General features: G+C 52.4%; 1 protein-coding gene across 2 annotated transcripts in view; it reads right to left on the reverse strand.

Annotated features, from left to right (window-relative positions):
- The window catches only part of PI4KB (phosphatidylinositol 4-kinase beta), a 45,618-nt gene extending 32,704 nt beyond the window's left edge, over positions 1-12,914 (reverse strand). For both annotated transcript variants that reach the window (XM_054998641.1, XM_054998634.1), the window contains exons 1-3: positions 12,666-12,914; positions 9,870-9,992; positions 1,417-2,384 (exon numbers count right to left, since the gene is read on the reverse strand). In XM_054998641.1, the coding sequence (XP_054854616.1) occupies positions 1,417-2,355 (939 nt within the window). In that variant the 5' untranslated portion in view covers positions 2,356-2,384; positions 9,870-9,992; positions 12,666-12,914. The remainder of the gene's footprint in view (positions 1-1,416; positions 2,385-9,869; positions 9,993-12,665) is intronic.
- Positions 12,915-13,939: the final 1,025 nt, after the last annotated feature.

Genomic DNA, 13,939 nt, shown 5'->3' on the forward strand with positions numbered 1-13,939 from the left:
ACCAACAGTGCGAAGGGAGGGTCTGTCTGGCCAACAAACCAAGCGCAGGCCTAACAGCATCAAACAAAAGCCCAGAGAACGTTTCGTTGGATCCCTGGGATCCATCCTCCTAATGGCAGTGCTTCCTGCCCATGAAAGGAGCTGCCCCCTGATGCAATGGAGGAAGAGCCCCTTGTGTCACGGAAGGCTCCTTCCACCTCTGAACAGCCTCTTGCACCATCGGAGAAAGTGCAGCCGTCAGCCAAACGGATCTGCGGGATCCACCCGCTTTGCAACATCAGCCATCTTAGACTGTTCATTGGCCCAACGCAGCATTTCCATTTGAAGGAAAGCAACCTTTGGATATTTTCCCTTCGTTTCCATCACAGATCAGTGTGGCGCTACGGCTGCCTGGGGAAGGGGGGGGGCGTGTCACAGGATCAGTTGCTTACCCAGCGCAGGGCACAACATATGACCCACTAACAGTCTCACATCCAATGGACTGAGGGGGCTGAAACCATTTTTCAGAACCAGGGTCACTAAGAGGCAGAGGTAAAGAAGAACTCTTCACCCAGGGTAGTGTTACATCTGCAGCAGGCTCATATTCCGCCCAACCAAGATCCGCTTGGTTTCAGCAACGAATGGATTCTTGACCTCTTGAGACACGGGAAACTGCGTAAGACACCAATGCGGAGACAGGCAGTTGAGAGCAGCGACATGAAAATGCAAGGCAAACCCACACACTTTGGAAAGGATTGGGGGAAGGACGCCACAGGTCTGTTCTGCTACCGGGGTGGCTTTTCTCCCAGTGCAAGGAGCTTTCTGCAGCGGCACGGAACATCAGGGGAAAGTGCTGCAGCTGGTAGATCGGATCCAAAGGATCGAACCCAGATCCAAGAAAAAAAAATAACTCCACCAAAGCATCTCCCAGTTTTCCCCCACTGCCTGGTAACGCTGAGCAAGGAGGAACGCTTCCATAAATACTACAAGAGCACGAGCATCCCCAACTCACAGCACGTCAATGGTATCAGCCAGTCTACACAGGTTACGGCTAACTTAGCACACAACTTCTCCAGTACTGTCAACGTTCAGAAGGTAAAATAAGCTGCTTTTCCCTTTCAGAGGTTCCCTTTCCAGCCCCTCCCGTGGGAGTTCAGCGCAGGAGGCTGCAGAGACAGCACCGCAACCAACCACGCAGGAGGGAGTGGAGGCCCCCCGACCAATGACTGCCCTGCCAGCTCCTTTGCCACAGTATTTCCCCCCTTTCGGCTCCGCCAGGCCCTGCCCGATCTGCCACAAGAATGCATGGGTGAGCCCCATGGCAAAGGGGTGGGACAGCTCACAACGTAGAAATGTAGGGGCAACCTCGCTGCAGGAACCCACGGCCTCCGTTCAGACACGGAAGCTACCCCGATCCTCACCACCCGCCCGCATTACCTCGTCGTCATTCTCGACTTTGGGGTTACTGGCAGTCCGCTTCAAGTTGCTGCTGAGGCTGACGCTGACGGTGGCGTCCGACTTGGATCTCTGGTGAGTCCTTTTGGAAGGCGAGAGTCCCGTGTCGGGCGCCGGGCTCAGAGACGGCAGTTCTCTCTTCCGATGCGCCGGCTTGAGCTCGTCAGAGAGGATGAGCTTGCGCAGCTTGGTCCCGCGGGAGTGGCGCTGGGTGGAGATGTGCATGTCCGAGGAGTACGCTCCCAAGAGCAGGGCGCACTGGAGAGAAAAGTTGATGCTCTGACGGCACCGGTGGACAATGTAGGGCTTGATGGCATCCCCGACGTCCTCGTCCATGTGGATGTACATATTCAGCAGCTGAGGCAGGTAGAAGTCCACGTCCTCGTTGCGGAAGTAGAACAGCCGGTTGCCGATGTAGGCTTGCACCCCGGGCTCCTTCGAGTTGTAGAGGTACGAAATGGCCATGGAGATGTCAAAGAGCTTCGACTCAAAAAGCCGCAGTAGCCACGACTGCTTGGCCGAGTTGTTCTTCTGGCGTCGCCGGGCGCTCTTCACCGTGTTGAACAGATGCTCGTCCTCTTCCTGGATCTTGTCCGGCGGATCGTCCAAGCACTTGATCTCGCAGCACTCCCCCATGTTGCCGTTCGGCAACGCCAGGCCAGGCCGGCGACCGCCCACTGCCCTGCCGCCATCCTTCAGCTTGATGGACCCATCCATTGCGACGCAGTGCCTCTGCTTGACCTTTTCCAGGACCTCCTCGCAGGCTTTCTTGGCCACCTCCGGATCAATGACTGCCAGCTCACCCACACCTTCCGTGATGACGCCAAGGGACGGAGTCCCTCCATTTCCCGGGGCTGGCGCTGCCACGGACGTCTCTTCCAAGTCATTCACTGACAGCACGTCTAGGGTAGAATCACTCATATCCAAGGCTGGTCTGTAATCTTTCAATGCTGGAAGAAAAGGGAAGAAAAGGAGATGAGCAAGCCGCCCGCGAGACCAGGCTTTCAAGGCAAAACAGGAATCCTCGTCGACAACCCAGCTCCAGTCTCAGGTTCTCTCAGGCCACATGTATCTGTGCAAAGCCCCCCTGCAAATAAAAGTCAAGAACCCTAACACTGGAACCACCTTCACCATTCGTAGCTTCAAAGGGAAAGAAAGAGTCAATTTTTGCAGAGTTCCCCCATCTGGTGACCTAGACAGACAGCACTGGACAAGACGGCCTAAATTGTTTTAACCTGTCCACATGGCACAAGCCATTGCGATCCAGTGGGAAGAGGGGGGGGAGATTGCAGCCCGGGCTTCACAGGTTCAAATCCCACGCTACCACAAACTGTCTAGATGGAAACAGGCCCAGCTTTTGGGCCGTTAAGGAAAGGCCCGAGCGGCCTGCAGCTGCAGCGAGGACAAGCCTTCTAGCAGCTCAACCCAGGGAGAAAATCTTAAGGAACGCACGGACAGGAAGAGCAGTCCTGCTGGAACAGACCCACGGTCCACCCAGTCCAGCGTCCTGACTCACACGGTCATCAACCAGTTACTCTAGAGAGACGACCAAAGGGCAGTGGGGCCAAGGCCTTCTCCTGGGGTTGCCCCCCAGCACTGGTATTCTGAAGCGGAGTGCCTCTCAGTGCAGAGGTTCATCTTGCAGTCACCACGGCAACGGACAGACCCCCCCTCCTCCATGAATCTCCCTACGCCTGTAGCCATCAGTACATCTTCGGACAGCAAATTCCACTTTTTAATCACTCACTGAATAAAGCAGTAGTAAAGGAGTATTTCCTTTTGTCTCTCCTGTACCAACTGCCCATGAACTTCATGGGGCACCCACGGAGAAAAATTCTCTCTCTCCACTCTCTCTGGTGGGGGTGGAGAGTGCCGCCAAGTCACACCTGACTTAAGGCAACTCTTGTTTGAGTATTCAGTGCACGAGACTAACGGAGGCGGCTTGCCATTGCCTGCCTCTGCAATCCTGGTCTTCCCTGGAGGTCTCCCATCCAATCACTAACCAAGGTCGACCCTGCTTAGCTTCGCAAGATCTGACGGAACTGGGCTTGCCTGGACTATCCAGGTCGCGGCAGCCACTTTTATTGAGAAAGTGCCTGCCCCAAGATTTTTGCGGCGTTTGTATTGCCTGCCCTGCTCCAGCCTACGGGTTGATCTCCCCACCAGGGCAAGGGCACAAAGGCTCAGTCAGGCCACCTGATCAAAACGTGCCGGGTACTCAACTCCCAACGCTATGTGGCTGCTGCTCGGTACTTCCCCCAGCGGAAGGACGCAGAGAGTCTGCTGTTAATGGAACCAGCCTTGCTGTGTCATACAAGGAGACCTTCCCTGGCAGCCTCCGGCCACATGCCAAGCGCAGCAGTATTCAGTCCTGCCCAACCCAGGGAATGACGGTGTTCACTTTAGAAAAGAGTCCAGTAGCACCTTTAAAACTAACCAACTTTACTGTAGCATAAGCTTTTGAGAACCACAGCTCTCTTCGTCAGATGCTACAGTAAAGTTGGTTAGCCTTAAAGGTGCTACGGGACTCTTTTCTATTTTGCTACTACAGACTAACACGGCTGACTCCTCTGGATCAGTGTTCACTTTACCACTCATCTCACAGCAAGGGCCACAGGGGGCTGCCACCTCCTGAAAGACTGTGCTCTGTAACTCTTTCGCATAACAGAAACAAAGATTTGGATCTGGTAGCTTTAAAAAAAGATCTCATCTTAGGAAAAACAAGTATTAGGAATTGTGTTGTCTCTAAATGCAATGTTACAAACTCACCAATAACCCTTAGCAAACTGAATGTGGCATCCATGAACCTTTCTCTTAACACTGAACTTCTCATCCTCTACAGAGGAGATTCTAGCAGGCCTCAATCCAGCCTCAAGCAGGATTCTTCAGGTAGAATGCGCAGGCTGAGAGCCACCTCCGTTTGCTTCTGGCGACTAGCAGATTTGTCCTCGTGGCTGGCCAGCGGTATCTCCTCTCGGGGGCTGCCTGGCTTTGCTGCCAGTGGCCAGCACAAATGCCAACCCTCACGAAGCCCCTTGGCCCACGTACACAAGGCAGCCCCGTCCCTATTTCACAGATTTGGAGGGCGGGGAGAATTAAGGCAGGCTGCGAAGAACAGAGGCCATGAAGGACTGGATTGAGCTTTCGGTCAAAGCACCATCTCAGTCTGGAGTCAATCACTCACACGGGCATCCTCCATGCATACTAACAGGGTTTTTTTTTCTGTGTTGTTCCACCATAATGGGAAGCTGAATTGAGCAAATGCGGAATTTCAGAGAACGGGGTGCAATGTGGTGCTGGGGAAGGAAATGTGGAAGGGGGGGGTTGCTAGAAGGAACAAATAATGAACCCCAAAGCAGACAGGGACAAGTACAGGCACCAAGTATGACCAAAGAGGCACTTGTGCGTGAAAGAACGCCATTTGGGCCCAATAGAGACAGAAGGGAAGCTGGGCAGGAGGAGAGGACGAGGAGAAACAAAGAAAGCAGTACATGGGCTTGGGAGGGCAGGCGCAAGCCAGAGAAGGGGTGTGTGTGTGTGTGTGTGTGTCTGTGTGTGTCTGTGTGTGTCTGTGTCTGTGTGTCTGTGTGTGTCTGTGTGTCTGTGTGTGTCAAAGGCTGACCTCCGGATCGAAGCACACAAGAGGCCGAGATCCCACCTGGCAAAGCTTCCTAAGCACATACACACAAACACACACCCCCCACCAGGAGGCCCAACAGAGCCCACAATGGGAGATTCAGGAGAAGGGTCATAGCAGTTAAGTCACACTAAGCTGCAGGGCAAGCGGATGCCGTTGCACACAGAGGACTCGAGGGGAGGCGAGGGCAACGCCAAAGAGCAGCCGGCAACGGAGCCAAACCAGTCTTTCAGGACCTCTGAACATACAGTTTGCCAGTGTGAGGCTGTCTTCGGCACACAGCTGCTCCACTTGGAGATTAAATGCACACAGCAGCCGAATTCGCCACTTCTCCAAAGGGAAAGTTTTCACTCAACAGCCTTCTGCCTCCAGTTAAAGCAGAGCACAAGAGATTTACAGCCTGTGGAATATTTGCTGGCAGGTCACGGGGTCTGAAACTAAATACTTCCCTGCTAATTGAAAGGCAGAGTTTATTTCCGAATGAATGTCTCCATTGGAGCAACCCACGGGAGGCGGAGCCTGGTTCACCCCTGTCGCACCACATGCGTCTAAGCAGCCCGACTCTCCCTGATCTAAAGGAGCACAAGGGGGCCTGGGATACTTAAGAAACATCTTCAAGAAGAGAACTTCAGGAGGTGGGTCCTTATCAAGGGTCCCCACCTGCTGCAGAGCCTTGCATTGAGTAATTCACGGAATCCAAGCCAGCGGGGTGAGGGGTGCAAGGGTCACATCCTCAGCCCACAACCTCTAAAGCTGCCCACCTGCACACCTATATTTTAAATTAGGAATGGGGGGTGCCATTCCTAATGGGAAGAGATCTGGCTCGAGCGCTCCCCACTACGCAATACAGGCACAGCCCTCCCAGACCCACGAAAAACCCAAGTGCAAACAAGCATTTTGTAATCAAAAGCCGATATGGGGGTGAGGAGAGGAATTCCCTCCCACTGGGACTTAAACGAAGCCCAGGACGAGAAAGTAAAAAAGGAAAGAATCCAGTAGCACCTTTTAAGACTAACCAACTTTATTGTAGCATAAGCTTTCGAGATCCACAACTCTCTTCGTCAGATGCATCTGACGATGCATCTGAAGAAGAGAGCTGTGGTTCTCAAAAGCTTACCTTACTACATAATTGAGCAAGTGTCTTCAAGACGACTCACTGGTTATCCCAGGGCACAGGTGTGGTACTGTGCCGCTAGGGGATAAGAGGGGAGTCACTCCATCAGCAGCGGCCGATCCGGTGCCAACAGGGCTGGAACGAGTCATTGCTGGGCACACAGGCCCGTCAGGGAAATGGCATTGCCCCTGCGCTCCCCACCCGCAGCGGCCAGATCCAGCACCGTTGCTGCCGGGGGGCAGGGACAGGAGGAGCAGCAGCAGGCAAGCCTCGCTCGACTGCTCTCCCCCCTTCCGCAAGCCGCGATCCTGGGGAGCGAGGGAGGGATCGAGTGGTGGCGGACAAGCCTCGCTCGCCTGCCTGCCCCCCCTGCAAGCCGCAATCCTGGGAAGCGAGGGGGGGTCAAATGGTGGCAGGCAAGCCTCGCTTGCCTGCCTGTTCCCTCTCATAAGCCGTGATCCTGGGGGGCGAGGGGGGATTGAGCAGCGGTGGGCAAGCCTGACTTACTTGCCTGCACCCCCGCAAGCCGCAATCCTGGGAGGCGGGGAGGTTGAGCAGAAGTGGGCAAGCCTGCTCTCCCCCCAAAGCCATGATCCTTGGCGGGGGGCGTGTGTGTGCACGGATATGGACAAGCCTGGCGTGCCTGCTCACCCTCCCCAAAGCTGAGATCGTGGGGGGCAGATCATGGAGAGGGTGGGGCTGGGGGAGAGGGGGGGCCTCAGCAGCGTATTATGCCATCGAGTCCACCCTCCGAAAGGGCCATTTTTCTCCAGAGCAACTGATCTCCGTGGCCTGGGGATCAGCTGTAATTCCAGATTTCCAGCTACTACCTGGAGGCTGGCAACCCTAGGGGCGTGCAGCAGCGGGCAAGCCTCTCTCGCATGCCCTCCCCCACAAAGCCATGATCGTGGGGGGGGCTTGCCTGCTTTGCCCCCCCCCCCCAAATCCTAGAGGTGCCATTCTTCAGATGGTAGGTGGAGATCTCCCAGAATTACAACTCATCTCCAGGAGACAGAGCTCAGTTCCCTCTGGAGAAAATGGCTGCCTTGGAAGGTAGGCTCAATGGCATCATACCCACCTGAGGTCCCTCCCCTCTCCAAACCCCCCCCCCCCCCGGATCTCCAGGAATGTCCCAATCTGGACCTGGCAACTCTACTTGAAGCGTCAATGGGGAGGGCGAGGGGGCGTACGGGGCAAGGGGGGCACAGAGGCATGCATGCCTCACTCATCTCCCCCCCCCAGGCTGCAAAGGTGGGGCTGGGGGGCGCGGAGGCAGGCATGCCGCTCTGTCCTCCTCCTCCTGCCCCAGATTGGGGCGCTGGGAAGGGTGCGACGGCTGGCCCGGCCCTCCTGCCCTTTCTAGAACCCGTTATATTTTTTGCTACAACAGGCTTTGTTGCTAGTGCTACAGTAAAGTTGGTTAGTCTTAAAGGAGCTACTGGACTCCTTACTCTTTTGCGACCACAGACTAACCCGGCTAACTCCTCTGGATCCAGGACAAGAAAAGCAGCAATAATTCTAAAGCAGTTTTCTCAAAGGTTCAAGCGCATAAAGCCGCCTCTCACTGGATGAGGCCGATATTCTATCAAAGCCGGTTACTGTCAACTCAGACGGGCTGTGACTCAGGTGGAGAAAGGTCTTCCACGTCACCTACGACATGACTCTTTTATGCTGCCGACTGAACCGAGGACCTTTGCGTGTCAAGCAGCCCCACTCCCCATGCCTCAGACACACCCTCCCCATAATCCTCACAACCCTATGAGGTCAGCTGGCAATACAGGGAGGGAGGCAGGCAGGCAGGGGGAGAGCAGCTTGCCTGCAGCCACAAGCCAAATTCATGGCAGATCCTTGATTCCAAGGGAAAGGGAGGGGGCATTTAAGATCCTAGCTGCTAATTAGGGGGGGGGGGGGCTCAAACCCAATCTCTAGGCACGACTGCCTCTGACATCCTGGGGGAATCCCATGAAAGCAAAGCTGAAAGGCCCTTATTGAGGCCGATCCAGCCCAGCAGCCTGTTTCCGTCAGAGGCCAGCTACACACCACCCAGATGCCGGAGAGGACAACAAGGGCCATTCCCTCTCGTTCATCCCTCAACACTGCCTCAAGATGGGGAGGTCCTATTTAGCAGCCCTGCCTAACATCGTCCTCCATTAAGTGGTGTGTGATCCTGTCACAAGGCAGCCAGCAGCCACCACATTACACAGCAGCAGCAGCAACATTCGATTTATATACCACCCTTCAGGACATCTTAATGGTCACACAGAGTGGTGTTGCACCAACACAGATAAAAGCACATGACAATAATCAATACTGAGCAATACTAAGCCAAGCACTTGTATTCTAGATGAACTTTCAAACTTTGCATGAACCATCTGTGTGTTTTTCCTAAGTGTTAGGAAATTCTAACAGGTGTGCTTTAATCTTTTGACAGTTAATTAAAATAGTGGACTCTATAGAGATTAATGTTCCTCTATCAGAGATTCAACCAACAGTGATCTCTCAACTTAACTTTTTCTGACATTTCTCAGAGATTTATAGTTTTGTTTTGCAAGTTTGAGTATAACATCATTTTTTACTAATTGGAAGGTTATACAATAGAAACTATGAATATTCAATGAAGCATCAGACCAATTATCATTTGTTTGTGTTATCACGTGAAAAGCTCTTAGATATTTGTATATGATGACTTATAAAAATGCAAATTCAGATAGAATGGCAGAGCTCTGATGGAAGAAATTTCTTGAGAGAATTTAGGTGAGAATTTATCTTTACCTGTGCATTTCATAGAAACTTTGATTATGTTAAACTTGGTATTTATTAGGAAATATTAGCAAATTTATTTCTTATTGCCTTTCTGTGTTCTGTTTTATAGGATTTATATTAATAACCATTTATATTTTAATTCCTTGCTTCATTAAAAAACTAGAGTGTATTTTCAATAAAGTGAAATAAACTCTAGACAGGTGTTTGCGTGTTTGATAAAGAGTTGCAAAGCAATAGTGAACCCTATATAAAATAGATGTACTGATAAACAGGTGGTTCAAAGAACTTAGCTGTTTGACAGGTCTGAAAACTAATTGCAGAAAGCTTTCCAAGAGAAAAGATACATCTTTCTTTTGGTTAAGTGGAAGCTTGGTTTCAGACACGGGCAAAAGCTTGTTACAGCAGTTTACAAAGTATGTCATTATTATCCCCACAACAAAGCACCCTGTGAGCTGAGAGAGCTCTGAGAGAGCTGTGACTGACCCAAGGTCACTCAGCTGGCTTCAAGCGGAGGAGTGGGAAATCGAACCTGGTTCTCCAAATTGGAGTCCCGTGCTCGTAACCACTTCACCAAACTGGCTCTCATGCAAATGGCCTGCCAGAACCTTCCTCCACAGAAAAGACTCAGGCCTGGGTCACCACCTGCCTGATCTCTGAAGATCTCAAAACTTGCAAGTGACTATTGGCTGGGGGTGGGGGACTGGCAAAGGAAATGGAGAACAGGGAGAATAGGTTATAGGATCCATAGGAAAAAAGCAGTCCAAGCGTGTCAACTGAGGAATCAGCAAAGGGTCTTGATTAAGTTGGTTTTCTGTGTCTCTTCTAGACACTGAGAAGCACCAGTTCAACAAATAACCAAGAGCACCCCGCTGCTGTCTATCCAGAGAGGGCCCTGCAGATGAGGGCTGGTGCACCACCTACCTGTTGCTCTTCCATCCAACCGGGCACTTTGCCCCTGCTCAGACGCACGCCCACAAAGTCAACCGAGTTCGCCATCTTCAGAGATGCCGACTCAAAGAGGTTCCCAGTGAAGATCCTGCACAGCTGCAGAGAGGATGAGAAGAAAGGATAAATGTTTAGTTTCTTGATTTAACTAGCCTGGTCAACGCTAACAAAACAGGGAGACAACAGGAAGAAATTTGGTATGTGTTCTAAGGGCTCAGTTCATCATTTCATGTTGAAAGGCTGGTTCAATCCCCACGCCTGTTTCCAAATGAGGAAGGAAACTGTAAACTGTTTTGTTGGGTGGCTACCATCTTTGAAGTTGGAGCCACACACAAAGAAGAAAGTTTGAGCGCGGCTGGAACCCTGCCCCTCTTCCGAGCGCTGGGGGAGACAGAACATTTCAAAGCATGGTGTAATACAACATCTGCCTTGAACAGAGATGTCACAGCTCGGCACATCTGTTTGCGTCATCATTTTCAGTTCAAAGAACATCTCAACAGTTGCACAGGAGAGAGGGAGGAGAGGAATGATGGAAACTAAATTATAGCTCGGAAAAGCAGGCCTCTAACGTGCTGCTTACTAACTTGCAAAAGTGCAGCCAGCACAGCAATGCACGCAACCAGTATGAAGATGCAAACTCTAGGAGCTACACAAAACCCCCTCATTTTCTTCCTCGGCAGCAGGTAGATCTGGTTTTTCTCCACTTTATAAAGCAAAAAGGTATTACTAACAGGTCTCTCCTAGGGCAGTGAGAGAAACTCTGAAGAAACCAGGCAGGGGAAAAACATTCTACAAAACCAATTCCTGGTGAAGAAAAACCTATCTGGCAGATGGATAAGGAGAGATATTTGGTAGATGGGTAAATATGACCAGAAGGTACAAACTTGTAATATAGTAGACTACATCCAAGGACTTATCGTGTCCTAAACAAACAAAGCAGAGGGGGGGGAGGACAGTGAAACCTCTGTCTAGTCACTGATACACAATCCTTAATTGCATCCAGGAGTGTGGCTATTTACAATCGTCTTAAAAGTACAGCACCTAGCATAGTAGCAAATTGGCACGAGTACTTATTTAGAAGGCACCTTCCAAAAAGCTAATAAAAGCACTTGTCATCCCCAAACACATACATGCCCTGCCAAACAAAATAAAACTGACCCAAATCCATCCTTTCCACTCCAAGCCCCACAAAACACGGTGAAAAGATACTCAAGCCAGGACTTTGGAGAGCCGACAGCAAGAGAGAATTGCATAATTGGGAGAGGGGGGAAGCTACCCAAAAGGATAGCAAGGGAGGCGGGGAGATTGAACAGCAACAACCACAAAAGCCCAAACTCTGACAGGGCAGAAATGAAAATGAGGATCCCGTGGAGGGAAGAGGCAATGGTAAGTTCAAACTGACAAATTTTAGCATTGGGCAAAAAACAAAGAGGGAGAATAAATGGAATCCATGCTAGAGAGGAAAGACTCTTACCTACTGCATTTTTATCTTGCCCTTCCTCAAGGAGCGAAGGGCATCATACATCATTTGTTCCACGCCCTGTGAAATACGTCCAGCCGAGAGAATATGACTGACCTGAGATCACCCAGTTAGCATTGTGACAGGGGGAGGATTTGAACACGGACCTCTCAGCTCCTGGGAAGGCTCGTGGGTCAGTGGCAGGGCACCTCCTTTGCATGCACGAGGCCCCGGGTTCAACCCCCAAAACCTCAGCTTCAAAGAGGCTCAGTCAGTAGGTGACAGGAAAGCCCTTTTCACAACCAGTGACAGGAGACAAGGCTGATCTCAGACAAATGGGCTGACTCAGGAGAAGGCGGCTTCATGTGTTTTCATGCACTGGCTACCCTAAGGCAACAGAGGAACAGGGTGGGACTTGGCACAGGTGGGCAGCCGCTGTCATAACAAAGAGTAAGCCCAGAGGGAGAAGGTGCGAGAGGGAGAAAGGGGTCTGGGAATCTACGGGGCAGAGCCGGATGACAGCTCAGCAGGAGGGAGCCCAAGCTGGCCCAGCTCCTTCAAGATGGGGCAGGATGGTTTCTAAGCCCTAGAGAAGGCACCTGAACAGGGAGAAATAAGTCAACAGCCAGAATAGTGTCAGAGGAGAATCCGGGAAACTCGGGTTCAGATCCCCGCTTAGCCATGGAAGCTTACCTTGGGCCAGTCACATGCTCGCAGCCTAGGCTACCTCGCAGGGTTGTTGAGAGGATAAATCATAGGAGAGGAGGCTGGTGGAAGCTGCTTCGTTGGGGAGGGAAACATAGAAACAGAGCCGGGGGGTGCCTCTAAGGGTCATCTAGTCCTACCCCCTGCACAATGCAGGAAATTCACAGCTACCGCCCTCCCCCCCACCACTAAATCAATACCCAAATAGAGGGGCAAGAAATCTGGGGGAGTTAATAGGAAGCGAGGGAAGGCGGGGGGCTGGGAATAGTGGAGGGGTCTAGGATAGGGTTGCCAGCTCCAGGTTGGGAAATTCCTGGAGGTTTGGAGGTGTGGTGCCTGGAGAGGGCAGGATTTGGGGACCTCAGCAGGGTATAATCCCGTGGAGTTCCCCCTTCCAAAGCAGCCCTTTTCTCCAGATGATCTCTGCGGCCTGGAGATCAGCTGCAATTCCGGGAGATCTCCAGCCACCGCCTGGAGGCTGGCAACCAGGGAATGGGGGGATAAACTCCCAGGAGTCAATGGGGCGTGGGGGCAATTGGGGGGGCTTTGCGGGGAGGGGCGGGAGGACCCCGGGGTGCCCGTGGGAGTGCCTGCTCGCCTGGCCTTACCTCATCTGCGGCTGGGGAGGGGAGGCCGGGGCGGCCGGCCGGCTGCCCTCTCCCTTCCGCCCTGGCCCGGGCTCGGCTCTCGCCACCGCCGCCGCCGCCGCCGCGCTCTGGTCGCTGCAGGCCCCAGCCTCGGGGCTGCCCAGGGCGCTGCCTGAGGGGCCTTCGCCGAAGGAAAGGGACCCCCTTCCCTCAAAAAAAAAAATCTTCCCCTCCCCAGAGGCGCCCCGAACAATTCCTTCCTCCCACAGAAAGTTGTGGGGATTTTTTTTTCTCCACCCCCTCTGGGAGGAGGCGAAGGACCCCTTCCCCGCCTCAGAGTCCGTGGAAGTCAATGGCGCCGGTTCCGAGGTGTCTACTAAAGTGCCTGTTCGGAAGGAGTTAAAAAAAAAGCGCACGGCTGGCCGCGGACGGACGGAGGCCGGCAGAGCGCAGGGCTAGCTTGGCCGCGAAGGGGACGCATGCGCGGTTCGTCCCAGACGGAACCTCTCCTTGTCACGGGGCTGGCGCCCTTGTGGCTCCCGGGCTGGGCTTGCGAGGCGGGTCCTGCGGGGCGCTCCTCAGTGCGCCGGCCTCCCCGTGGCTCCGGCTCCGCCTCCGCGTTTCCTTCAGCGCGGGGACTGGGAGGCATTTCTGCTGGCTTTTAAGCCTTTGCATTGAGGTCCCCTCTCGCGGCGTCGCCTGGAGTCTCACCGAGAAAGGCGGACTATAAGTGATAGCAGTAAAAATATCAAAGCGAGGCTGCTTACTTTTCTTCCCCGGGGTTTTTCAGCTTTTTTGAAAAACGTCTATTAAATTCTTTTTTGTGATGCATGTCATAATATTATAAATAAATAAATATAATGTACACTATTATAATGTATTAATAATTAATAGATAGGAAAGCTGATAGGAAGAAAATGGATTCATTTGAAATGTGGTGCTGGAGGAGAGTTCTGCGGATACCAAGGACAGCCAAAAAGACACGTGGGTCCCTGATCAAATCAAGCCTGAATTCTCTCTAGATACTAATGACTGAACTGAGGCTGTCGTACTTTGGTCACTTCATTAGAAGACAATGTTCTCTGGAAAAGTCAACAACGCTAGGAAAAGTGGAAGGGAGCAGGAAAGGAGATGGCTGGACTCAATCAAAGAAGCCACGTCCTCCAGTTGGCAGGATCTGAGCAAGTCTGTTCATGATAGGACGTTTGGGAGGTCTTTCATACATAGGGTTGCCATACATCGGAGGCCTTGATGGCACATAACACACTCGCGTGCAGGGCTTTTTTTCAGCAGGA

This window comes from Eublepharis macularius, chromosome 1 (assembly GCF_028583425.1).
Source record: "Eublepharis macularius isolate TG4126 chromosome 1, MPM_Emac_v1.0, whole genome shotgun sequence".
NCBI classification, from domain to species: Eukaryota; Metazoa; Chordata; class Lepidosauria; order Squamata; family Eublepharidae; genus Eublepharis; species Eublepharis macularius.